This window comes from Canis lupus, chromosome 2, assembly GCF_011100685.1.
Source record: "Canis lupus familiaris isolate Mischka breed German Shepherd chromosome 2, alternate assembly UU_Cfam_GSD_1.0, whole genome shotgun sequence".
In the NCBI taxonomy this organism is placed as follows: domain Eukaryota; kingdom Metazoa; phylum Chordata; class Mammalia; order Carnivora; family Canidae; genus Canis; species Canis lupus.
Genome location: NC_049223.1, coordinates 81,679,723 through 81,703,627, shown reverse-complemented (window position 1 = coordinate 81,703,627; position 23,905 = coordinate 81,679,723). Strand labels below are relative to the sequence as shown.

Here is a 23,905-nt window from a genome sequence, read left to right as displayed (position 1 = left end):
TGTTAGCTTTAGGGTTTCTGTAAATGTTCTTTATCAGGTTGAGGAAGTTCCCCTCTATTTCTACTTTGCCAGAAGTTTTGTGTTCTTTTTCTAATGATGTATGCATTTTGGATTTTCTCAAATGCTCTTTCTTCATCTAGTGATAGGATCATGTGACATTTCTTCTCCAGCATGTTGAGGTGATAGGTTACATTAACTGATTTTCAAGTGTTGACCCAGCTGTGCATACCTGCATGCTTGCTTGTGGTGCACAATTCGTTGCACACATTTGTTGGATTCGATTTGCTAATATTTTGTCGAGGCTTTTGTATCTGTATCTATGAGAGATGTTGGCCTGAAGTTCTCCCTTCTTCTAATGTCTTTATCTGGTTTTGGTATTAAAGTAATGTTGTCATCACAGAATGAGTTAGGAAGTGATCCTTCTTCTATTTCCTGGAAGAGGTTGTAGAAAGCTGGTATCATTTTTTCCTTAAGCATTTGTTGGAATTCACCAATGAACCCATCTGGGCCTAGTACTTCTGTTTTATAAGATTATTATTTAGAAGATTATTATATTGATTCACATGCTTTATTATATATGGGCCTATTCAGATCACTTATTTCTCCTTGAATGAGTTTTGGTACCTTGTGTCTTTCAAGGAGTTGGTCACTTTCATCTAAGTTATCACACTTGTGGACATAGGATTATTTATAATGTTCCTTTATTATCCTTTTAATGTTTATAGTATCAGTAGCAATGGTCTCTCTTTCATTTCTAATTTTAGTAATTTGTATCCTGTCTCGTTTTTTCCTGGTTAGCCTACTAGAGGCTTGCCAATTTTATTGATCTTTTCAAAGAATCAATTTTTGATTTCAGTGATTTTTCTCTATTATTTTCTTGTCTTTTTATTTCACTCATTTGTGTTCTAATTTTTATTGTGTTTTTTTTTTTTCCTTCTATTTGTGTTAGGCTTATATTGCTCTTCATTCTCTATTTTCCTAAGGTGGAAGCTTAGGTTATTGATGTTAAGTCTTTCTTCTTTCCTAATATATGCATTCTATGGTATAAATTTCCTTCTCAGCACTGCTTTCCTCATCCCACAGACTCTGACAAGTTGTACTTTCATTTGCATTTACTTTCATTTAGATAATTTTTTTCTTTTTCTTGTGACTTCTTCCTTAGACGACATGCTGTTTAGAAGTATGTTATTTAATCTCCAAATACTTTGCAATTTTCAGCTATCTTCTTACTATTGATTTCTAGTTTGATCCCATTGTAAGCTGAGGGCATGCTTTGTAAGATTTCTGTTCTTTTAAATCTGTTATGCTTTGTGGCTCAAAATGTGGTCTGTCGTGGTGAATGTTCCATGTGAGCTTGAACAACATGCATTTTGTTGTTATTTGGTGAAGCGATCTATATGCATCAATTAGATCCAGTTGCTTGATAGTATTGTTCAGTTCAGCTTTACCCAACTAATTTTCTGCCTGCAGAATTGGTCCATTACACAAGGATGTTGGAGACTCTAACTGTCATAATGGATTTGTCTGTTTCTACTCAAACTTCTATCGCTCTCTGCCTCACTTATTCTGATGCTCTATCTTGAAGCACATACAATTAAGGACTGTTATGTTTTCTTGGAGAAGTGGCCCCTTTATCATCACATAATGCCTCCCTTTATCCCTGGTAACACTCCTAGCTCTCAAGTCTGTTCCATCTGAAATTAATATAGTTCCTCCTGCTTGCTTTTTGTCTTTCCATATTTTGAGTGCCCACGTGTATGATAAAAATTTTCAAGGTGGGTAAGAATACAGACATTTGAATCAAGCAAATCTGAGTACATGCCAGGTTAGTGAAGGCTAGTCAAGCTAGGTGACTCTGGGCAAATTTAATCATTCTGTGCCTCAGTTTCCTTATCTACAGAATGGAGAACTAGTCCTTTGGGTTATTGGGTAGATGAAATGGGATAATTCGGTAGAACACTTAGCAAATTTCCTGGTATATAATGTACAGTATAATATAAGCTATATAATATAAGCTGTTATTATATCATTGATACAAACTATTGGTTATCATTGTATTATGGGACTTTACACTTTTCTAAGTGCAACTATGTTTGCATGAACGTCAGATGAGGTAGACTGAGAAGACAAATTTAAAAACTAACTGCAAAGTCTTGGACTGGAGTGGATGTCTAATAACAGCATCCTGGAAAGAAAGACTTCACATGTGCCCTGCTGCCATAGTCCAGAGCCCCGCAGCCGAGCAACGTGGTATTTCCTCCTGGATGCTGAACTTTGCTCACTCTCTGACCAAAGTGGAATCATGGAATGACTCCACCACCCTACCCCACCCCCACTGGCAACTCACAGACACACTGTCCGGGTCCCTTTCTTTATGGAAATGTAGTCACTCCTGGCCTCCTATTAAAAAGCAAGTCATCTCCAATTAGCTAAATTCTTAGAAATAACCAATCTCTATGGGGCTATCTTCATTGTACATCAAGGTTTTGTAAAGGTAGTCATAGAACTGTGTTATGTGGTGTGATCTCAATTTTGTTTGAACTTTTTATAAAGACTTTAAGCATAGACAGAAAACCAGAAAGAAGGGAACCACAGTGTTATCAGTGCTCGCCCCTAGGGTGGTGGGGGCCGAAGTGATTTTAATGTTTTGTTTGTTTTTTTTTTTTTTTTGGTGTTTTTCCCCAGTTCTCATTCTCTGTAACTTTTTTTAAATGTTATTTTTATGTTTTTATTTTTTATTTTTAAAATGAATCAAACAAAAAAATTAATGAATGGTGATCATTAGAAACCTTCCCCCCCCTTAACTATATGTACTTATTCCACGGACGCAGGATTTTCCTTGCAGGAAAGTGGATAGTTGTCACTTGCCAACTGGCCTTCCTGGTTTGTGTTTGGGGACATTCTTGCTTTCTGTCCTGCCATCTGGACCACCAAAAGCATAGCTCCATGGGTCAGAAAAATAAAAAGTGGCTGACTCCCCTAAAGGAGCCAGACATGTGCTCCTCCAGACTCCCCCAAGCTCCTTTGCCTCTGCGCTACGTGGTCCCCCTCCCCACAACCTGGGCACCTGCTCTGGGGCTGGAGTCAGAGAGCACATACCCCAGCCCCACTATGCCATGTAGCCTTAGCCAGGTCACTTAACTTCTCTGACCCTGAGCGTCATCTTTTTTCTTAGGAGAGAGAAGAAGGGTGGAGGGGAGGGGCAGAAGGAGAGAGAGAGAGTCTTAAGCAGGCTCCACACCCAGCCCAGAGTCCGAGCATCATCATTTTTATTTTTTTTTAAGATTTTATTTATTTATTCATGAGAGACACACAAAGAAAGAGGCAGAGGGAGAAGCAGGCTCCATGCAGGAGCCCAGTGTGGGACTCAATCCGGGGACTCCAGGATCACGCCCTGAGCCAAAGCAGGCACCCAACCACTGAGCCACCCAGGTGTCCCCAGGCATCATCATTTTTAAATGAGGGCTGTGGTGACCAGCTGGCCAGGCAAGGCATTTAGCACCTTCTGGTACCCAGTGCTCACTAGTAGACGTTAGGAGCCCTGGTTACAGCGGTCTTCCTTCTGTATTTCAGTCTCCTGACATCGACAACCATCATGCTCTTATCGAATACAATGAGGCCGAGGACAGCTTTGTTCTCCAGGACTTCAATTCCCGAAACGGCACCTTCGTCAACGAGTGCCACATTCAGAATGTGGCCGTGAAGCTGCTACCCGGAGACATCCTGAGATTTGGGTCTACAGGGCTGACCTATGAACTGGTCATCGAAAACCCACCCTCGGTGAGTCCAGGCCCTTGCAGGGTAGGGGGCCAGAGGTGCCGTGTCGTGTCGCCTTCCGTGCACCCGAAGGGTGGTGCTTGTCCACAGCGTGCCACTCGGATTTCAGGCTCCGCACACAAGTGACATGGACTCACTGGACCTTGCAAGGTTCACACCAAAAGTGGATCCTGGTAGGATGGTGTGGGGGGTGGGGGTGGGGTCCTTGCGCCCTCTTCTGGGAACTTCCTGGAACGACATGTAAGAGTTGCGCAGAGGCCGACCAGAACCACAGCATTCTCCTAAAACTGCCAACGTGGTTCGGGGAGGAGGAAAGCAGGTGTGTACTTTTGAAAACTCAGAGACGGATGCTTCATCTTAGGCCGATGAGCACTCTGCAGCTCCCTTGCTGTGTGACCTCAGCCAGGGCTCTTTATGTTTTGGGTGCCAGGCTCCCCAGGGCTGCGTGACATGGAGAGAATATCCACCTGCAAAGCATGAAAGTCAGTGTCCGCCCCGAGCAGACACTCAGCACGTGGCAGCTGTTGTTATGCCCCGATCAGAAATGTCCTTGGATCCTGACCTGAAATATGGCCCCAGTTAGAGCAAAATGTAATACAAAGCTTCCCCATTAAAGCTCAGTGACGAAGGAACATACTGTTCCCCAGAGAGGCAGGATGGGGGCCGGGGCGGGGGGCCGTTAGCCACACAGGTTTTGGTCAGAATCCTAGCTCTACCATTTGAGTGCTTGTGTGTGCCCCTGAGTAAGCCCCTGGACCCCAAGAACCTGAGCAAGCCCCCAGCGCCCCAGAACCTGAGCAAGCCCCCAGGACCCCCAGAACCTGAGCACACCCTGGGCTCCCCAGAACCTGAGCAAGCCCCCGGGCCCCCCAGAACCTGAGCAAGCCCCCAGGCTGCCCCAGAACCTGAGGAAGCCCCTGGACCCCCCAGAACCTGAGCAAACCCCTGGGCCCCCCCCAGAACCTGAGCAAGCCCCCGGGCGCCCAGAACCTGAGCAAGCCCCCAGACCCCCCAGAACCTGAGCAAGACCCTGGACCCCCCAGAACTTGAGCAAGCCCCCAGACCCCCCAGAACCTGAGCAAGACCCTGGACCCCCCAGAACCTGAGCAAGCCCCTGGGCCCCCAGAACCTGAGCAAGACCCTGGGCCCCCAGAACCTGAGCAAGCCCCTGGGCGCCCCAGAACCTGAGCAAGCCCCCAGACCCCCCAGAACCTGAGCAAGACCCTGGACCCCCCCGAACCTGAGCAAGCTCCTGGGCCCCCAGAACCTCCTCTACAAAGTGGGCCCAATGACAGCAGAGGCCTTGCAGGCTCACCTTCAGGTTCTGAAAGAGTCAACTCTAATTGAAGACTAGCCCGGTGCCCACTCACGGTGAGCACATGTTGGTATCCACCTTGTGGGTCCCAGTGAGTTGGCGCATTTATCTGACTCGCGCCCCCAAGAACGATACGTGGACTGAGGCCTCCAAGGCTTAAATTCCTTTCTGGGACAGGCTGAGCATAAATAAAATTTAGAGGATCTAGACAGACTCCTGGGGTTTCGAGCCCACGGGCAGCCGTAAATATGCACCCCGAGAAGATCAGTGATGTCCCTCCAGCTGCGTGGGCCAGGATGCCACATCCATCATGTTTGACTTCGAAGAAGTGGGTGGATTTTTCTGCTCAGCTGTCTTATCCTCCTCAGAAGATGTGTTTGTTCATGGGACGCGCCAGGGTCCTGGGGCAGCTCCTGACCCAAAGGTGTTGACCTGACCCAGAGTCCTCAGCACGGGTTCTAAAGCCTGCCCCTCCCCCCCATACATCATAACCCTGTGGGGAGCAGACCAACAGTGCAGATCCCTGGGCCTCACACAGGCCCGAGGACTCATGGCTTACGATTGCCAGATAAAACACAGGACACCCAGTTAATCTGAATTTCAGATAGGCACCAAATAATTTTTTAGTATAAGCTTATCCCAAATATTGCAAGGAATCACTTATGCTAAAAAACATTATTTGGTATTTGGCTGAAATTCAGAGTTAATTGGTTACCCTATGTCCCATTTATATTTTTTATTTTTTAATCTCTCTATTTACGTTAAATCTGGCGACGCTACACAGCCTCTCTGGGAGTGGGGTCTGCATTGGGGATTCTGATGCACCCCCAACAGAAGGGAACCCTAAATTTAGAATCCCTTGTACAGAGCATTTACAGATTTTTTTCCCCCAAGAACCAAAGAAAATGGAATTTCAAACTCCAAACCTGTAAATCCAAGTTGGTGAAGTTTGAGTCAATGTTTCTCAAACAAGTCTGATTATAAGAATGTTTCTGGAATGTTCAACAAAATTACAGGTTCCCAGGCCCCCACCCTGAGAACTTCTCCTTTTGTGGCTTGCCGGCAGGGGGAAGGGGGACAATGTCTGCGTTTTTTTCATAAGAAGATATTTATGGAAATGGTATTTATAGGGACACGAAAATTGAAACCTAAATATCCATCAAAAGGGGGCATTGTTTAAGAAAATATGAGTTCATTTGTATATGGAAAACTGTGCTTTAAAAAAAAAAAAACAGATTTACGGAGGGCGCCTGGGTGGCTTAGCCCGCTAAGCGTCTGACTCTTGATCTCAGCTCAGGGCTCGTTCTCCGGGTCCCGCGTTCAAGCCTCACATTAGGCTCCAAGCTGGGCGTAGAGCCTACTTTAAAAACAAAAAAGAGGTGGTGGGGGTGGGAAGCAGCTTTACGAAGGTGTGACTGACACACAATGAACTGCACGTGTTTGAAGGATGCAATCTGATGGGCTGTGACATCCGTGGGCCGCCAGGTAACCATCGCACAGTCAAGGCCGCCAACGCGTTCACCACCCGCTCGGCTCCTCGTGAGCGTGGCATCCGTCGGCTCGCCTGCTCTCAGCGAGCTAAGAGCTCAGTTCACTTACATAACGTAAATGAACTTCATTCACAGGAAGCCGACAGTTCAGCCCATTTTTGTACATTTGCAGAGTGAGGCGTCCGTCCCGTTCTGCTTTCAGACTATTTCCATCCATTTCTGTTACCACCCTCCCCACCCCCCAAACAAAACAAAACAAAACAAAAAACCTTAGGGAGGTCCTTAGGTGTCTTTTTGGTTTGTTTTCCATTTTTAATCTGAAAAACTGTGGTCAAATGCTGAAAACTTTGGCCATCTTCGCCGTTTTTAAGTATACGGCTCCGCGGCCTCGCACTCCCGCGGCTCCTGGGCCGTCTCCAGAACTCCCTTCGTCTGCCCGGACTGAAACCCTGAGCCCCGTAGACAGAGACTCGCCCTTCCTTCCGCCCCCCCCACACCATTCGTTCTGTCTCTGTGAATCTGGCCGCTCCGGGCACCTCGTGGAAGGGGAATCTTAGAGCGTCCCTCCCTGCGTGACTGTGTCGCTTCACTCACGCCGCGTAACGTCCCCCACGTGTCACAGTCCCCCCTTCGTCTGAGTAACATTCCGTCGTGTGTATACACCCCACTTTGTCGAGCCATTTTATCCATCGATGGCTCTGCCCGCCTGTTGTCAGTTGTGAACAAGGGTGTCTTGGACCTGGGGGTACAAATACAGAAGGGGGGGCACTTCATTTTTAGAGGTGCTTCTGATGTGAACTAAGTGTAATGGATGGTGATGAAGACCTCGAATCTTGACTAGAGAAGAAGGTGCTTTAAAGGGCGGGGGGGCGGGGGGAGTAGCAGGAGTCACCCACCGAGAGGAAGGACACTGTGCCCAGCAATTTGCCTGCTTTCTCTTATTTAACACTTAGAGCGGCCTGCGAGGTGGGTTCTCTCATGATCCCTGTCTTCCAGACAAGGAATCCAAAACTCAGAGAGGTTAAGTCATCTCCATCTCCCCAGCGTCACACAGCTGGCCAAGCGCCGAAGTAATCTGGATCCCCACCCGCGGGGACCTAGAGGGGACAAAGCCATCTGATCTAACGCTAGCGAGCGCAGTATCACCGACTGGTCTTCAGACACAGCAAAGCACACTTGTTGCGGTCGCTTGAATATACACGAATTTTTAAAAATTCTTATTTCTCCAAGCGTGTGCGTCCCGCTTCATTTCCTAAGTGACCGCAAGCAGCTGCATAAATGATCCCCCGGCCTGTGCCCAGGGCGCTTGTAGCAGCCTGGGCCTCCCCAGGGAGCCACCTTCCCCCCCCCCCCCCCCCCCCTGCGCAGGACTCCCCCTCCCTCCTCCGTCCTCCCAAAAGTGCTCTCTGCTCGGGGCATTCCTAGTTTGGGAGACGTTCATGCAGGGTATCCCCCGAGGCATCCTCTGCAGGGCCTGCGTGAGGGCAGCCCTGTGGCCTGGAAGGAAGGAGGGACGGAGGGAAAGAGGGAAGGAAGGCTGGACGGGAGGAAGGAAGGAAGAGGAGGTGATGAAGGGCATCTCTCGTTAAATACTTTGAGGTCCAGCTTTTCTAAGACATTTGTGGCCATCCTGATTGCTGCGTGCTCTTGCTTATGACTGGTTTTTGGGGTCCCAGGTGAGGGGCACTGTGTCCCCCCTCAACCACCACTGAGGTAGTGTTTTCCAGAAGGATCATCAAGGTGTCAGAAGGCTGGGGCATGACCGGAGCTATTCTCTTCCTGGCTGAAGAGTTCCCAAACGAAAACATTTATTCCAGGCTTGGTGGCGACCATAACCAATCAGAAGGCACGTGACAGCGTCTTCTTGGGGGTGAGGGTGGAGAGTGGCGAGAGCTCAGGCAGCCACACGTGTTAGCAGACGTCGCGGTGGGTGGACTGTGCGTCCCGGTCAGGCCACGGGAGCGCAGTCCAGCCCGCTCTTGCGCTCATGCAGGCTCGCACACTCGTCACCTCGCGCTCGCACCTCGGCTCCCAGGCCTGCAACGTCGGGGCACTAACACGGAGCCACCGTGGCACTCTGTGGGCAGTGCATGTAAACTGCGTGGCCCCGCGTCCGGCCCCCGTGACAGCTCACGGTAACACTCCGCTTCAGAATCAAGCACACGAGCATGTTCACGGCCAGGACGACGCATCGGTGGGTGCTCCTTGGGACTGCAAACCTCCCAAGACGTCCCCTGCCAGCAGGTGGAGTCCTGTGCACAAAGATTACCTGCAGAACGACCTCCAAGATGAAAAAATATCCCCCCAAAAGCCCCTCTTGGTTGACGGGAGGCATTGGCACCTGCCCCCGGGTACGTCCGGGAACACACTTTGTAAATCAAAGCTCCTTCACCGAAGCGGAACCTAGGGCCTCTGTGCGGCACAGGGGTAGGGTCACCATTCACGCCAGGGTGCACATGGACGGCGCCCACCTCCACCCCCAGCCCAGCTGTGTAAGACGTGGGTGCAGGGCCATTGGCGGTGGCCCTGGAGCAGCTGGAGACGGAGTAACAGCCTGTGCCTCAGCACCAGGCCATCGAAGTCCGACCCGGGTGTGCCCACCATGTCGCGGCTTTCGTCTGTGGCTGCCCGTGTAGCACCTTCTGGTCCCCAGACAGGGAGGTGTGGAAGCCTCGGCGCTGGCATCCTGATAGGGCAGCCGGAAAGGCGAGGAGACCCACCTCACCCAAACAGGTGAATCGTGTCCTCCTCTGTTCTGAAATTTGGCAGGTCTGATGGAAATGCCCAGAAGGGAGAAAGGTAAGCCAGGCACCCCAAGGGATGTGCAGAACTGTCTCATGCACAGGTTGGCAGCCCTCGGAAGCAGTTTTCCTCTTCCCCATGCGTGGTCCCAACAGCGGCCACCCAAGACTGGGCTCCGGGCTGACCTCGCCCACCGGGGCCAGCAGGGGTGGGTAGGGGGGCCCCCACGGTGGTAAACGTGACCACCCCTGCCTTCGGCTGCTCGGCCCTGTACCTCGTCCAGCCACCCTCTCCCACATGACCTGGGTACCTCCTACGACATCCCACGTGACGCAGCCCCGCAGCCCTTGCGGGTCCCCGCTGTACCGGGAGGGTGTGCAGAGCCAGGGAGGAAAGCAGGCGCTTGGGGGTCCGCAGGCCCGAGTCCGCACTCCAGCCACGACTCATGGCACCTCCCTCAGCCTTCGTTTCCAGCGTCCACCAGGCGGGTGTGTTACTCACAGGGCGCCCTGCCTCTCCCTTGAGAATCTCTGCACGAGTCATCGGGACCACCCCATCATCGTGTGAGTGGTGCCCAGCGATTTTCCTGGGACTTCCTCCGGCGTATGTTAGGGTTACAGCCAGCGCCAGGGCCGACAGGTCGCTCTCCCAAGTCCCCCGGGCTCCAGGGGCTCTTCCTGCCGGTGGCCCGGGGCGCCGAGCTGCTGCTGCTGCTGCTGCTGCTGCGAGGGCTCGGGCGGGGGCTTCACTGCAGGGCCGTGGAGGCAAGTCCTGCGGGTCCCAGGCCAACCTGCCGTCCCACGTGCTGTTGGGGAAGATTTTTCACGGCAGCCAAAGCGAAAGCCACCAACAGTAGAAGAAAATGCAGTTGCACTTACTGGCTTCCCTATTGGCCTCCCCTAACTTTCTCCCTGGAGGTTGCTGCAGCTCCAGGGCAAACCCAGTCCCGCCCTTCCCCGCTGGGAGTGCCTGCTGGCTCCTGCTGGGTGCGTGGCCCCTCCGAGGAAGGACTCTAAGCTGGAGTGTGCACTCGCTGTTCACGTCCCACGGGCTGGGAAGTGGCCGTTACCACCCGGTTCTTCAGACAAGGCACAAAAGGAACGCACTCGTCAGGGCCCACGGATGGTCAGCCACAAAGAGGGAGCATGTGATGCTCAATCCCACGCCTCTAACCAGAGATTGGCAAACTCCAGCCCGCGGGCCGCATCCAGGCCGTCACCTGTTTTTGTGAATAAAGTTTTATGGGAAACCAGCCGTCCTGTGTCACGTCAATGTCACCCACGTCTGTCGTCCTGCTACAGCGACAGAGCTAGTTGGGTGGAGCCTGCAGCGTGCAAAGCCAGCAATATCTACTGTCTGGCTCTACAGAAAACATTTACCAGCCTCTGTTTATAACCCCCGGCTCCACTGATTCTCCTATTTTACTTTAGTTCCTGAAAGAAAAGCTGAGAATGGAGGTGAGGACAGGGAGAAGGAGCTGGCCCAGCTCAAGCCCTGCTGGGCTCCAGGAACGTGCTGCTTAGTTCCTTTTACCTGGTTAACTGAGGAATCATTAAAAATAGGCAAGCTGAGAAAATAGATTCAAACAGTCTTTTCATCCCATCTTTTTTTCAAAAAGCTGGAAATATGTGGTTCTGAATATGTATATACGTAATATGCATTTGCACACGTCGTAATAGACTCGCATTGAGATTTGGCTGATACAAGTGCTAGGCATTAACGTGTAATACACACCGCAGTTGTATATTATAAATTTCACTGTTTCTTCAATGGGGAAGTTTTCTTTTAAAACTTGGGAACGCTCTTCCCAGTACGAGTTTTGAAAAGATACTTGGGATTTGTAGTCTGAAGTCTGCTGTAGCTAGAAAACTGTATTTGTTCAAAGTTTCTGTGTGTGACGTTTCACTGCGTGTCTTGTGGTTGGTTCCTTGATCTTAGATCACTTCTTCTCTGGGCCACTGCTTTACCTTTACAAGTTTAAAGATAAATGAATGTGGTGCATGTTTACACTCTGGTGGGTTGTGTTTGAGTATATCGTAACCTGTATAACACCCTTCATTCTGACTATGCACTGATGCTTGTGCTAAAGTCTCAATAAACTTATTTTCCAGGAAACTTTATTGTTTGCAAGTGTCAGACACCCAACTCAAACTAGCCTAAGGCAGGGGTCGGCCGGGGTGGGGGGAGGTGGCGGGGAGCTCTTGTCACTGAAAAGACCAAAAGCACCAGCTTCAGGCCCAGCTGGATCCAGGTGCCTGAACAATGGTCAGGAATCTGTCTCTTTCATCTCTGTTAGCTTCACAATCTCAGGCAGTCCCTTTGCCCCCCTTATACTGAGGTGGCCACCAGCAGCCCCAGCACCCTCTAAACTTAGTAGCTCCAAGAAAAGAAGAAATTTCTTAATTAGCTTGACTTGGATCATGTGCCTATCCTTGAACCAATCACTGAGGCCAAAGACATGGAATGCCCTGATTGCCTGGCCTGGGTCATGGTCTCTCCCCTGGAGCAGAAGAGATCAGCCCCACCAGAATTATGTGGAAAGGGAAAGGCTCTCCTCCACAAAGACTAAGGTACACACAGAAGATGGAGAATGGATGAGGGCTAGGCAAAACAGAGAGACCCCACATGTCCATGACATTAGGAGGCATTCGCACTGCCTAAACTGAACTAATAGGATTTGAGAGTAGGAATTTGGGGAAGAAAATGAGAAATAATCCACTTTTCCATTGGAAAATCCCAAACCGATGCCCAAGGAAGCAGAGTAGCCCTGGCGAATGCGTGTGATGAGAAGCTCACGGTCCATCCTGGGGAAGGGTGGCATTTCCATCCTCATGGCACCTCGGCATAGATTCCATTCTTGAGAAGATGTGGCTTTGCCTGTACCCAGGCTCGAGGGACCAGTGACCAAAGGACCAAAGGAACTCTTTAGAAAAAAACTCTTGCTGGTCAAGCTCCTGTGGGACCCGCTGACGTGGTGAGGCACCCTGAGGTCAGGTGTTTCTTGTCGAAGGAGATGTTCTGAGGCCAGAGAAGTGGAGAGTGTGGGCAACCCATGGCCCCAGGCAGGGTGTCCTCAGCAAAAACTCACACAAGAGGACTGTGGAGGTCTGTGTTGTTGTCAGATGTCTATCTCCAGGCCACCCAGATGACATCGGAGGGCAGGGCGGGGACGCAGAGGGAAGAGCTCCAGTGAAGCCTTCACATCCTGGGGAAATGACCCCACCCGGGGAACCAAGGGACCAAGCTCGGCTGCCTCTGGCTTCCTCCGGCAGGTGACACCCTTTGTGATCAAGCTGGAACCACATTGCTGCTTCTCTTTTCTCAACTTCATGGGTGATCATTCATTCTTTCATCCCTTCAGTCTCTCAATCTGGCAAGAATGAACTGGAGGAGACCTCATCTAGGGGTAGAAAAGGCTTATTTGCAAAAATCTAGGTCTTTTCTCCTTAGACTCTCTTTCCCGTTTTACGGACTGACCAGGAAGCTAGTTAGAACTCGAAAGGAAAGACCGTAAGCTAGAAGACTTGCAGACAGTGGGGAAATTCGATGGGCCGCGTCTCCAACTTAACCCGGCTGGTAAAAATCCAAATGAAGGACCCTTCTGAGCAGCTCAAACAGACCCACCTCTTGAAGCTCCAGAAATTGTATATAACGTGTCAGGTCCCTGTTCCAAATGTATAATCCTGATTTCTCACATTGAACATCTTGGACACGATTGAGCCTTTTCTGGGGGACTTAAAGTTATTACCCCCCTTGGAATTATTGCAACGACCCCAGGAGCTGCAGAGGGAGAGAAGGCTGTGGGCCCCGGGGCCAGATAGTGCCTCCTGCTGGCTGTCGGCGCTAACACCTGTGCTGCCTAGGCTAACCGTCGGTGGTCGGTGGCGCCTTCCACCTCCACCCCTTCCAGTCATTACAGGTGTGCGGCCCTCAACTTTACTTAGGAAACTTCTGGGGCGGGATCCCTGGGTGGCGCAGCGGTTTGGCGCCTGCCTTTGGCCCAAGGTGCGATCCTGGAGACCCGGGATTGAATCCCACGTCGGGCTCCCGGTGCATGGAGCCTGCTTCTCCCTCTGCCTGTGTCTCTGCGCCTCTCTCTCTCTCTGTGACTATCATAAATAAATAAAAATTAAAAAAAAAAAAAAAAGAAACTTCTGGGGCTGGAAGCCGTCCCAGAGAACTCTCCCGTGAGTATGCTGCATCAGTAGTTGCATAAGGATTTTGTACCATTTTTTTCCTGGTAACCCGAAGTCTTTTTTTTTCCCCTCCCTTTAAGTAAATAACACTTTCATTTTTTAATAACTTCTAAATTTATATAAAGGTTATTTAAAAAAAGCAGTGATAGCACAGAGAGTTCTTGTATACCCCTTCCTCCATTGTCCCCATTTTTACATTACCATCATACGGTTTTCCAAATCATGAGATTATTAACTGAACTTCAGGCTCCTGGACCCAACACGGGGCACCGCGCTGGCTTTCGTCACTGTGTCTTCCTAACCTCCTCTGGTCTGTGACAGCCTCTCGGTCTGGCTTTCATGACCCCGATAGTCTTGTGGAGTCCTGAGCAGGTGTCATTCTTCAGGATTCCTGGTTGTATTGTATTATGTTGTGTTCATATCCGATTTGTCCGATCCTTTTCTCGGAGTAGACTGGGGTTATGGTTTTCAGAAAACATGCCACAAAGGTTCAGTGTCCTTGTCACATATCAGGGGGTACTCATCGTTCACATGACATCCCCGGGGGATGTTAACTTCTTCGCTTGGCTAAGCTGGTATTTGCCAGGTTTCTTCACTATAAAATTACTACTTTCCCCCTTCCGTACTTTATTCTTTGGGAGCGGGTCATAAGTGTAACCCACCCCCAAAGGACAGGAGAGGAAGGAGCGGAGAATGAGAAGTTAGCTCCACCTCCTGGAAGGGGCCTATCTACACACGTGAAATTCTTCTGTAAGGAAGATTGTCCTTCCCTGTTTATGTATTTCCTGAAGCATGTATTTATATCAGTATGAACTCATGTATATTCAGTGTGTACTTTGGTTGATGACCCGGTACTACATCATCTGTCTTGTTGCTCAAATAACTCCAGCCGTGGCCACTGGGCGCTCTTTTGGGTTGGTTGCTGTGTCCTTTGACATGTCCCCACCCGTGGCTTTTGAGGACCTCCTTACTTTCCACAATTATAAGACGTGCCAGGCTTGTCATGCATTTTCCCAGCCCGAACCCCCAGAATCAGCCAAAGGCCTTTTGACTTGTGCTCCATCTGCCAGTTTTTCCACAAAGTTCAGCCAGCGAACGCCCACAGCGCGTACCAGGCACTGCCGGCTGTGGCCAGCACCCCGCTGGTAAATGTTTACCAAGCAGCTCTCTGAAAAAAAGTTAAGTAAGCATAGAAAGAACGTGTAACACATTCTCTACAAATAATAATAAAAAATACACTACTCTTTGTTGTACGTTCCGTATAGCCCGTCGACTCTCACAGCACGCTTTCACTGACTTTGCCTGAATGCTGACACCCATAGCCAACGTACCTTCGCGACTGATGGATGAGTGAGTGAGTCCCCAACCTGAACGTGGGCGGATATCTTTGCCTTGATGAGCAAGACAAAAGTGAAAGGAGAACGATGTATGCTGGAACTTCACGTGTTTATCCATGACCTCTTTGCTGTACCAGATAACAGTTTTCAACCACTTCCTCAGTTTTACGCGCTACTCGTAATGGCTCTAGACACAACATGCTTTCATATAACTTACATTGTTATATACATACATTTTCTCCAGAACCTTCCTAAGTGTAGATGAGCAGGGAGAAAAAAAAAAAAAAGTCAAGCTTTGATTGACAGTGTTTCCTGGTTTCTGTGGTGTAAATATTCCCACCACGGCCAATGTCAAGCGACCAGTGAGACATCACTGAATACAGGGGTGCGGAGACGAGCGGTAGCACACACACAAGTAGAGTTAAAGAACCTCGAGAGCATGAATAATAATAAAATATAGTAAGATAATTGGGAAGGGTGAGATTTAACTATCTGTTAACCTTTGTTTCTAATATCATTTAATTGGATGTTTATGTAATTTAATTTTTATGAATGGCTGTGTTTATTCACTGGTTCGAGAAATTGCTGGGTGCTTAGTAACTGGCTCTCATGAGCCGGTAGTGGCTGGCCCCAGTGTTATCCGCTGGTACAGGGGACATGCCCTGGCCCTGCCCGCGTGGAGGCTGGGGTCCTCCGAGCCGCGTCCAGCATGTGGCACGTACCATAGGATAACACTTCCCTAGAAGAGTTGTCGGTGTTCCTAGAAAATCCTGTTTCCAAGCAGCCCATGCAACTTGTGGTTGTTCACCTCATTTCTTTCTTATTTTCTTTTTTGTGACTCAGAAAATCTCCTATTCCCGATCACTTAAGACCCTTTGGTGAGTTCGGAAAGCGGGTACACACACCCCCATGACTTCAAGTAGCCTCGAAGCTCTGAGAGCACAGGTGTCAGAGTCAAACAGCATCACTGCTTCCTGGCTTTGGGGCCTTGGGCAAGTCACTCAACCTCTCTGAGCTTCAGTTTCTTGATTCACAACCCCGGGAGGTATACATGTATCCCCATCTCCGGCATTATTCTGGCTATCGGATGAGAACACGTGTGTTAAGGGCACAGCACAGTCTCTGGCATGTGTGCGCCTTCTTGACCTGGTGGCTCAGAGCAGTTGAAGCGTCAGCAGTTCAGACGGCAGAGCACGCAGCAGGCTCTCCAAGGGCAAGGTCTACCCCACTCTCCCCCCAGCTCCCAGGCTTCCCGGCAGACTGTGTGCGTCCCGTGGGTGCCTTATATGCTACCCTTGATCCCTATACCTTGATACCCTATACCTTGATCATTTTAGAGTGTCCCATTCAACCTGCACCCTTTACAGGGCTACAGGCGCATATTGGAAAGATAACACAAAGAACGGATAGATAATTTTTAAAAAATGGATTATGTTTTCTTGAGTAAATCATTGACAGGTGTTTGTTCAAAGCTCATATAAATCCAGCAGTGGGTGTGTCGTGATTAATCCAGGTGGTTGACAACCTGCTATTTGAAAGATGGCGTAGATGAAATCGGGAGCATAACACATGCTCCCCCCAAAACAAAACAAAACAAAACAAAAAACACACGACATGCCATATGGTCAGAGAATAGGGAGGAAAGAAAGGAAAAAAAAGAAAAGAGGAAAGGCATTAGCATGTATTTTTAAACTAAAATTCCTAAAAACAGACTTGTTGATAACTGACCTTGACCCCAAGCTCTGTGTACATTCTAACAGGAGCACAGCCCAGAACGTGCTTCTAATGTGAGTCTTTTTCTTGTGTTTGCTTTACCCCTGCCTGTTTCCTTATAGTTACTGGCAGCAATTTCTGAGAAAACTTTGACCTTGCTTATTATAGAGCAAGCATGCCAACCAGAGAACATCAACTTTAACCTTCCAACCAGAGCCACCCTCACTCTGCAAGCTTGAGAAAGAAAGCAAAAAGCTTCATAGTTTTATTTTTGAACCCGAAAAGCCAGTTGGGAGTCTTTGCTGCATTTACGTGTCTCTGGCTCCTTCCCCTTTAGGGACCTCATCATTAGGGCTCCGTGCTGCTCTAGCTGGCCTCATGGGGCACCTCCCAAGCCAGGGCTCAAGGCCAGCTTCCCAGCCGGCACCACCGTGTTCGCAGCAGCATGGCCACGGTAGCCAGAGTGGAAACAACCCAAGAGCCCACTGACACTGAACAGATAAAATGTGGGGTATACAAGAAGGTGGGTTATACTGCCACCTGCTACAGCGCGGGCGGACCTTAAGGACAAGATGCTCAGTGAAATAAGCCTGTCACCAAAAGACAAAGTCTATATGATTCCACTCACCCCAGGTACCTAGATAGTCTGATTCATAGGGCCGGAAAGTGGAATAGGGCGGGGGCGGTGCCAGAGGCTAGGGGAGGGGGAAGAGGATATTGTCGTTTAATAGGGACAGAGTTTCAGTTTTGCAAGATGGAAACCTTCTGAAGATCCAGCAACGGGGTTGCCTGGGTGGCTCAGTGGTTGAGCGTCTGCCTTTGGCTCAGGTTGTGATCCTGGAGTCCTGGGATCGAGTCCCGCATCGGGCTCCCCATAGGGAGCCTGCTTCTCCCTCTGCTTGTGTCTCTGCCCACCCCCTCTCTTTGTGTGTGTCTCTCATGAATAAATAAATAAAATCTTAAAAAACAAAAAAAAAAGTCCAGCAATGTGAGTGTCCTTCACACTCCTGAACCATACACTTAAAAACGGTTACAGTGGCGAATTTTATGTCGTGTAGGATTTACCACAATAAAAACAGCAACCGCTTCCATCTCCCCATGCCTGGGCCCTGCTCCCTCAGGTGGGCTACCTTCCCAGGTCCCGCAGGTGTCTCCAGATCCTGGTGTCCAGCCACGGCTCCCTGGGGCCCCTTGGCTCTCAGTGGGTCCCACCACTGAGCCAATCACTGGGGCCAGGGAGTGGGATTGGCTGAGTGCTCTCTCAGCCCGGAGCCTGATTTCTCTGAGCACTGATCTCACTGACTCCAAGTATTCGGAGGGCACGCTCAGGATTCTCGACTTGCTGGAGCTAAAAGCTCAGTTCAGGAGCCTGAGCAAGCGGAGAACCTTCCTCTTGAACAAAATCCGTCTGAAGCTATAGGGAGCTCTGTGAGCCGGTGCTCATATTTCGGAAGCGCCCGCCTCTTACTTTGTGTCTCTGAGCTCTTATTCTTCCGTCTGTAGGAGAAATGTGAGCCCAGGGAGGAGTAGACGTGTGCCCTGCAGAGGGGACAAATATTTGAACTTAGTGGGTTTTTTTCTGCCAACAGAGGGGGAGGGAGGAGAGAGACACACAGACAGACAAACAGGGGTCATCAGACCTCGATCTCAGCTCCCGACCCACCACTACCTGAGCCTGGGTAAATTCCTTACCCTCACCAAGCCTTGTTTATGAAGTAAGAATCAGGAGGCCTCCTGCTCGGCGAGAGGAATGGAGGAAGGATCAGGAAAGAGCAATAAATGACCGCCGGCCCTGATGTCTTGGTCTAACCACTAGACACAGGGGGAAGCCAGGTGTCAGCACCTCTCGGCACATGCTTGTCCGCGGTTAGATGGACTTGGGTGTGCTTCCCACTGACGGCAGCTGCAGGACGTCTCCACGGGTCAGATGACGAAACATCCCCCTGGCATCTCCCAAGAATCAGATGTGATAGGTGTTGAAGATCAAAGGTCAACACGCCCGCCGGGACCCCTGCCCAATCCCAGAGCTCTTGGCTTCGGAGGACAGAAGGCGTAGAAGGACCTAAGGGATGGGCAGTGTGGGGGGAAGGAAAGCGAGCTGAGGGCCCTAGAGCTGGGCCTGAATCTCAGTGATTTGTTCATTCGTTCTTTGAACCAGTATTCAAGGGCCTGCTCTGAATGTGCCGGCGCACTCGTTCTAGGTGCTGAGGCTACGGGGGGAGCAAGATAGACAACAGGCCCTATTCTCTTAGAGGTGACATTTGTCCAGCTCAGAGGCTCCCTGGCAGTCAGCGATCTTGGAAAGTCACGAGGTCTTGCTCAGCCCCAGTCTTTTGACAGAGCATCCGGTGTACCGAATAGGGCCATGCAGGTGACTCTCTTGGCGGCATGCCTGGCACGAAGGCGGCGCCCAATTAATGGTGGTGCAGTAGTGTGCAATGCGGCCCACGGTGGGAACCACCATCCCAAACTGGGGGAGAGTCTGGGAGGGCTTCCTGGGGGAAGAGACTTATAAGCCGAGCCCTACGGTGACAATTATAGGGCTGAGACAAGGGTGGAGACCACTCTCAGCTGACCGGAACCTCCTCTGACCCTCTTGTCTGCCCCTATAGGTCTCCTTCCCATGGATGAGTGGCCCAGTACCTTGGCCAAGACCACAGCCACCTCGGGCCATGCAGCAGCCGAAACAGTCACCCTCTCCACCACAGATGCCCTTCCACTCGAGCATCCGGCCAGCACCAGCGCAGAGGAGCTGGTCCCAGGGGTTTCCCAGACCCGCCATGGTCCCGCCTGCCTCCCACAAGCGGCCTGTGAGTGCCGGCGGGAAGATGTTCTCCTTCGTGGTGGACAGCACTCACAGGCCGCCCATCATCAAGCAAGGTATTCACACACGCTTCCGCTGGTGGCTTTGGGAATGGGTTTAGAGCCACAGCATGAGTCTTGGTTTTTGCTTATTTGCTCCAATTCTAAAAGTAGAACGGAGTCAATTGTGAGAAAATCAGAGATGGGGCGTCGGGATGGTTCAGTCAGGAGTGTCTGACTCTTGACCTGAGCTCAGGTCTTGATCTCAGGGTGGTGAGTTCAAACCCCATGTTGAGACAAAAGCCCAATGTGGAGCCTACCCAAAAAATTAAAAATTGGGGGATGGAGCACCTGGGTGGGTGAGTTGGTTGGTCTTTGGCTCAGGTCATGATCTCAGAGTCCTGGGATTGAGCTCTACATCCGGCCCCCTGCTCACCAGGGATTCTGCTTCTCCCCCGCCCCCCACCATTCCCTACCCCCACCCCTGCTTGTGATCTCTGGCTCCCTGTCAAATAAATTAATTAATTAAAAAAAAATTTTTAATGGGGATAAACAGAAAGCAAGAAAATAGTTAATATCATTTGTCACCCTCATCACCCAATAACCTCTGTTGACTTTTTGGGGCCTATCCCTCTAGACTTTGTGCTCTGACATATGCACACATCAGCAGCCCTGTGGCGAGGGTGTGGGTGTGGGTGTGTGTCGGTGTGTGCGTGTGGGCTCACATAGGAATGTGTAGCAGGATGCAGACTTACAACTTTGACTCAGATGTTTAGAAACATTGGCAACTGAAATCCCCCTTGGCCACAACAGCCTCCGGAGTTTTTTAAATATTTTATTGCCATTTTACAGGTGAGAGGAGGCTGAGGCTTATCGAGGAATATTACCTCCCGATGTGACATATTCAATCTAGTCCAATCTCACATTTTTCAGTCAAATTTAAGGCTGATTACCTCAATCACTGTCACCGTCACTCACAGCCTGGTCACTCTGGGGGCCAGCCTTCATGGTTTCCCTCCCTCACCCTCTTCCATGGGGGAGGTGGGGGAGCTTCCTGCCTGTCGCTGTCCTCTTGGCCTCAGCAGCAGGCTTGACTTGATCCCTGGCATGATTGCAGCTTCCTCCAAACCTGTGATGTGAAGATCCCATTCTCTGTCCTCTGCACCCCAGCCCCAGGCCCCGCATCCCCCTCTGTGTCTCCACATCCTCCCCTGGTCTCACTCAAGACCATTCACCTGGTCACCTCCCTCAGCTATTCAAATAATAGTTGTTGTCATGAAATAAGCAAACGGAGGAGTAGGTGCAATGCAGTTACATCGTCTTCTTCTTCTTCTTCATCCAAAAAAAAAAAAAAAAAAAACCTTATGTGCCATCAACACCAAATGAAACTACTCAGCCATTTCCCCCCCTACCTTCTATAAATATGAAATCTTCAAACACAAAGCAAAGTAAAAACAATCTCCCACCTAACTCCACCATTAACACTTTGCTGTACTCTTTGTATCTGTCTATCCATCCTTCTATTCATTCATTAATCCATCTTATTTTTTGGTGCATTTGAAAATAAACTGCACACATGTAGTCTTGCCCCTTAATATGTTAGTTTATATACCATTAACCAGAGTCCAACAGTTTTTGTCTTTTGGGTTTTTTTTTTTTTTTTCAGTTTTTGTCTTTTTGATGTAAAACTAACATGCAATGTATATGTTATCAATCACTGCATGACAAACTCTCCCAAAACTTAGTGGCCTAAAGCAAAACAAAAACAAAAACCCCAAACATGAATTATCTGGTATAGTTTCTGCAGGTCAGGAATTTGGGAGCTGCTTAGCAGGGTGGTGGTGGTTCAGGGTCTCTTATAAGGTTGCAGATGAGCTGTCGGCCGGGGCTGCAGTCATCTGAAGGCTTGACCAGGGCTGGAGAATCTGCTTCCAAGATGGCACCCTCAATGGCCATTGGCAAGAGGCCCCAGGTCCTCATCATGTGAACCCATCCAGAGAGCTGCTGGAGTATCCTCAGTGGAGAGCAGTTGGCAAGTGATCCAAGAGAGCAAGATGGAAACTACAGCATCTCTTAGGACCAAACCTCAGAAGCCACTCTGTCATTTCTGCAAGATCCTATTGGTGACACAGGTCAGCTCTATCCAGTGTGGGGAAGACTTCCCATGGGCCTGAACGTTAGGAGGCAAAAATTATTGGCAGCCCTATCTTGGAGCCTGGCTACTACAATGTGCCCTCTGGTCCTCAGTGATTCACACACACACACCCCCACCTCACTTGTCTAATTCCTTCCCCCTCTCCCGAGTTCTTACAAAGTCTCACCCCATCCCAGCATCAGCCTAAATTCCAGGATCTCATCATATAAATCAAGTCCAGGTACCGATGGGGCTCACTGGGGCTAGTTCCTTAAGTTCAGCTTCTCAAGTCCCATTTCCAGCAGTCTGAAGATCTGTGCACTAAAGAGACGGGTTGTCTGTCTTTCACACACCCAACGTACACTGGCGGGCCAGGCATAGCATACTGCGGTGGACACGCCTTCTGTTCAAAAAGGAAAAACAAACACACAGGAGTCCTTTCAGTCCTTCAGCAGTTCTGAAATCCAGCCAGGAAAATGTTTCAAGGTCCCTGATTAGGACTTAGGCCTATTCTTGCCCCAAAATGACCCTCTGTGGCTCTTGCCTTTGCCCTCTGGCTCCTTGATCAGCCCTGTGGGTCCTCCTATCTTTTCCATGAAAGGTATCACACGTTTGCAACTGCCTGGTTTTATAGTCAGCTACCTGCCTATAGACATGAGAACTTCCGTTTCTGTGCGTCTCTGCCTCCAGCAGTCCACATTGGTCATGTTCCTTATTGAGGTTCACCCTAGCAGGCAAAAGCCATGCCCACATATTCCTTTGACACAGGCCCTCCTCCGCCCGGGGCTTCTGCCAAGAGTGGGAGGGATAGCACTCCGTAGAAGCCCTGGGCCCAAATCATTCTCCGAGACACCAGCTCCGATGGTTCTGCATTCTCGACAAAGGATATTAAAGGTTTTACACTCAGCTTCGTCTTCAGAGCATGTTTTCCTGAGAGTGGTCTGATTTGATCTTTGCCCAGAACCTGTGTCTTAGGTTTCATTTGCCACGTGGCAAGGCAGAGAATCTTCCAGCCCAGTCGAGTCCCAGCTTCTTATGGTTCAACTTCCCTCTGTTGGCAGCTCCCCCCCCCACGGTTCACAGGAAGTGCCAGGCTCCGTCACCCAGTTCATTGGGAACATTTTCTACTTCCCCCATCACCACAGGCAATGTGTTGCAAAACTTCCTGCCACCGCATGTCGGGGATCCTTATAAGAAGAGAGAGATCAGGGATGCCCACACGTGGAGGAAAGGCCGTGTGAAGACACAGAAAGAAAGTAGCTAGCTACAAGAAGAGAAGCCTTGGGAGAAACCAACCCCGATGGCATCTTGACCTTGGACTTCTAGCCTCCGGACTGTAAGAAATACAATTCCATTGCTTAAGCTGCACAGTCTGTGGCATTTTGTTATGACAGCTGAGCTGACCATTGCAAAGCCCGCCCACTGTTGGAGAGGACAATCCACGGGTGTGAATACCAGGAGATAATAACCCTTGGTGCCATCGTGGAGGCTGGCCGCCACACAGAGGCACCCAGTCCAAATCCTAAAGACACAATTAAGGTGCACACATGCTGTACACACATGCTCCGGAGAATTAGCTGATAAGTTTCAGGAGAGCCAGGCGGTTGTTAAAGCACGGAAGCGACTTCTCTCCCATTTGGCAATTAGGTGCAGCTTGAAACTTCCTAAAGCACCTCTGTCCCCACCACCTCGCCCCATGCCCTCCCACTGCCCCAGCCATCCCATCCCTCCCTTAGAATTCTCCCCACGGGGATCTCCAAATGATCCAGCAACTAGAGGGTTTGTTTTGAACTGAGGCAAGCCAGTTCGGTCATACATGGCCCTTGGGTTCTCATTGAAAGGTAACAGGAGCCAGTAAAGATGTTTGGGGTGGGCGGGGGAGACTGCTCCAGCCCCTCTCTGCCCGAGTGTAAGGAAAGCAAGTCTCAGATAAATGCTGCCTCCAGTAGCAAAGGGGTCCCAAACCTCACTCAGCCTGTTCTGTAGGTTTGATCAAGTCCAGGCTCTCTGTCCTTTAAGGGCTTCAGCCATCACCTGATAGAAAAGGCTCAGTCAAGACAGCCAGGACAAGGTCACAGAGGCATCTAGAGTTATCTAAACCAAGCCTGAAAAAAAATTAAATTAAAAAAACTAAAAAATTTAAAAATTAAATTAAAATTAAAAAAAATAATAATAAACCAAGCCTGAACCCGAGTCCCTCCTGGGGAGCATGAGGGAAGGGCTGCCCAGTGCTTCAGCTCACCTGCAGGCAGTCTCTTCCTCCATTTGGCCACTGGGAGCCTGTTCATAGAGCATGCACAGTAATGGGCCACCCTTTTTTACCAACAAAAACTCATTTCTGGCCTTCAGCTTGCTAATTTGGAAAGTGTCAAGTGTCATAGCTGCCTCTGGACTGCACC

General features: G+C 49.8%; 1 protein-coding gene and 1 long non-coding RNA gene across 10 annotated transcripts in view; one reads left to right on the top strand and one right to left on the bottom strand.

Moving 5' to 3' along the window:
• The window catches only part of FHAD1 (forkhead associated phosphopeptide binding domain 1), a 122,462-nt gene that overhangs the window by 17,712 nt on the left and 80,845 nt on the right, over positions 1-23,905 (top strand). For all 7 annotated transcript variants that reach the window (XM_038531924.1, XM_038531926.1, XM_038531923.1 and 4 more), the window contains exons 3-4: positions 3,574-3,780; positions 19,183-19,450. In XM_038531924.1, the coding sequence (XP_038387852.1) occupies positions 3,574-3,780; positions 19,183-19,450 (475 nt within the window). The remainder of the gene's footprint in view (positions 1-3,573; positions 3,781-19,182; positions 19,451-23,905) is intronic.
• LOC111093971 lies at positions 18,111-22,675 on the bottom strand. Of its 3 annotated transcripts, XR_005356150.1 has the most exons (4): positions 21,684-22,675; positions 20,608-20,704; positions 20,326-20,501; positions 18,111-18,632 (listed from the first exon to the last, which is right to left on the bottom strand). It is a non-coding gene; the product is annotated as an uncharacterized LOC111093971 (long non-coding RNA). The 3 variants fall into 3 exon arrangements; XR_005356148.1 differs by lacking the exon at positions 18,111-18,632 and having other exon boundaries at positions 19,994-20,501; positions 21,684-22,673; XR_005356149.1 differs by lacking the exon at positions 18,111-18,632 and having other exon boundaries at positions 19,995-20,501; positions 21,694-22,669.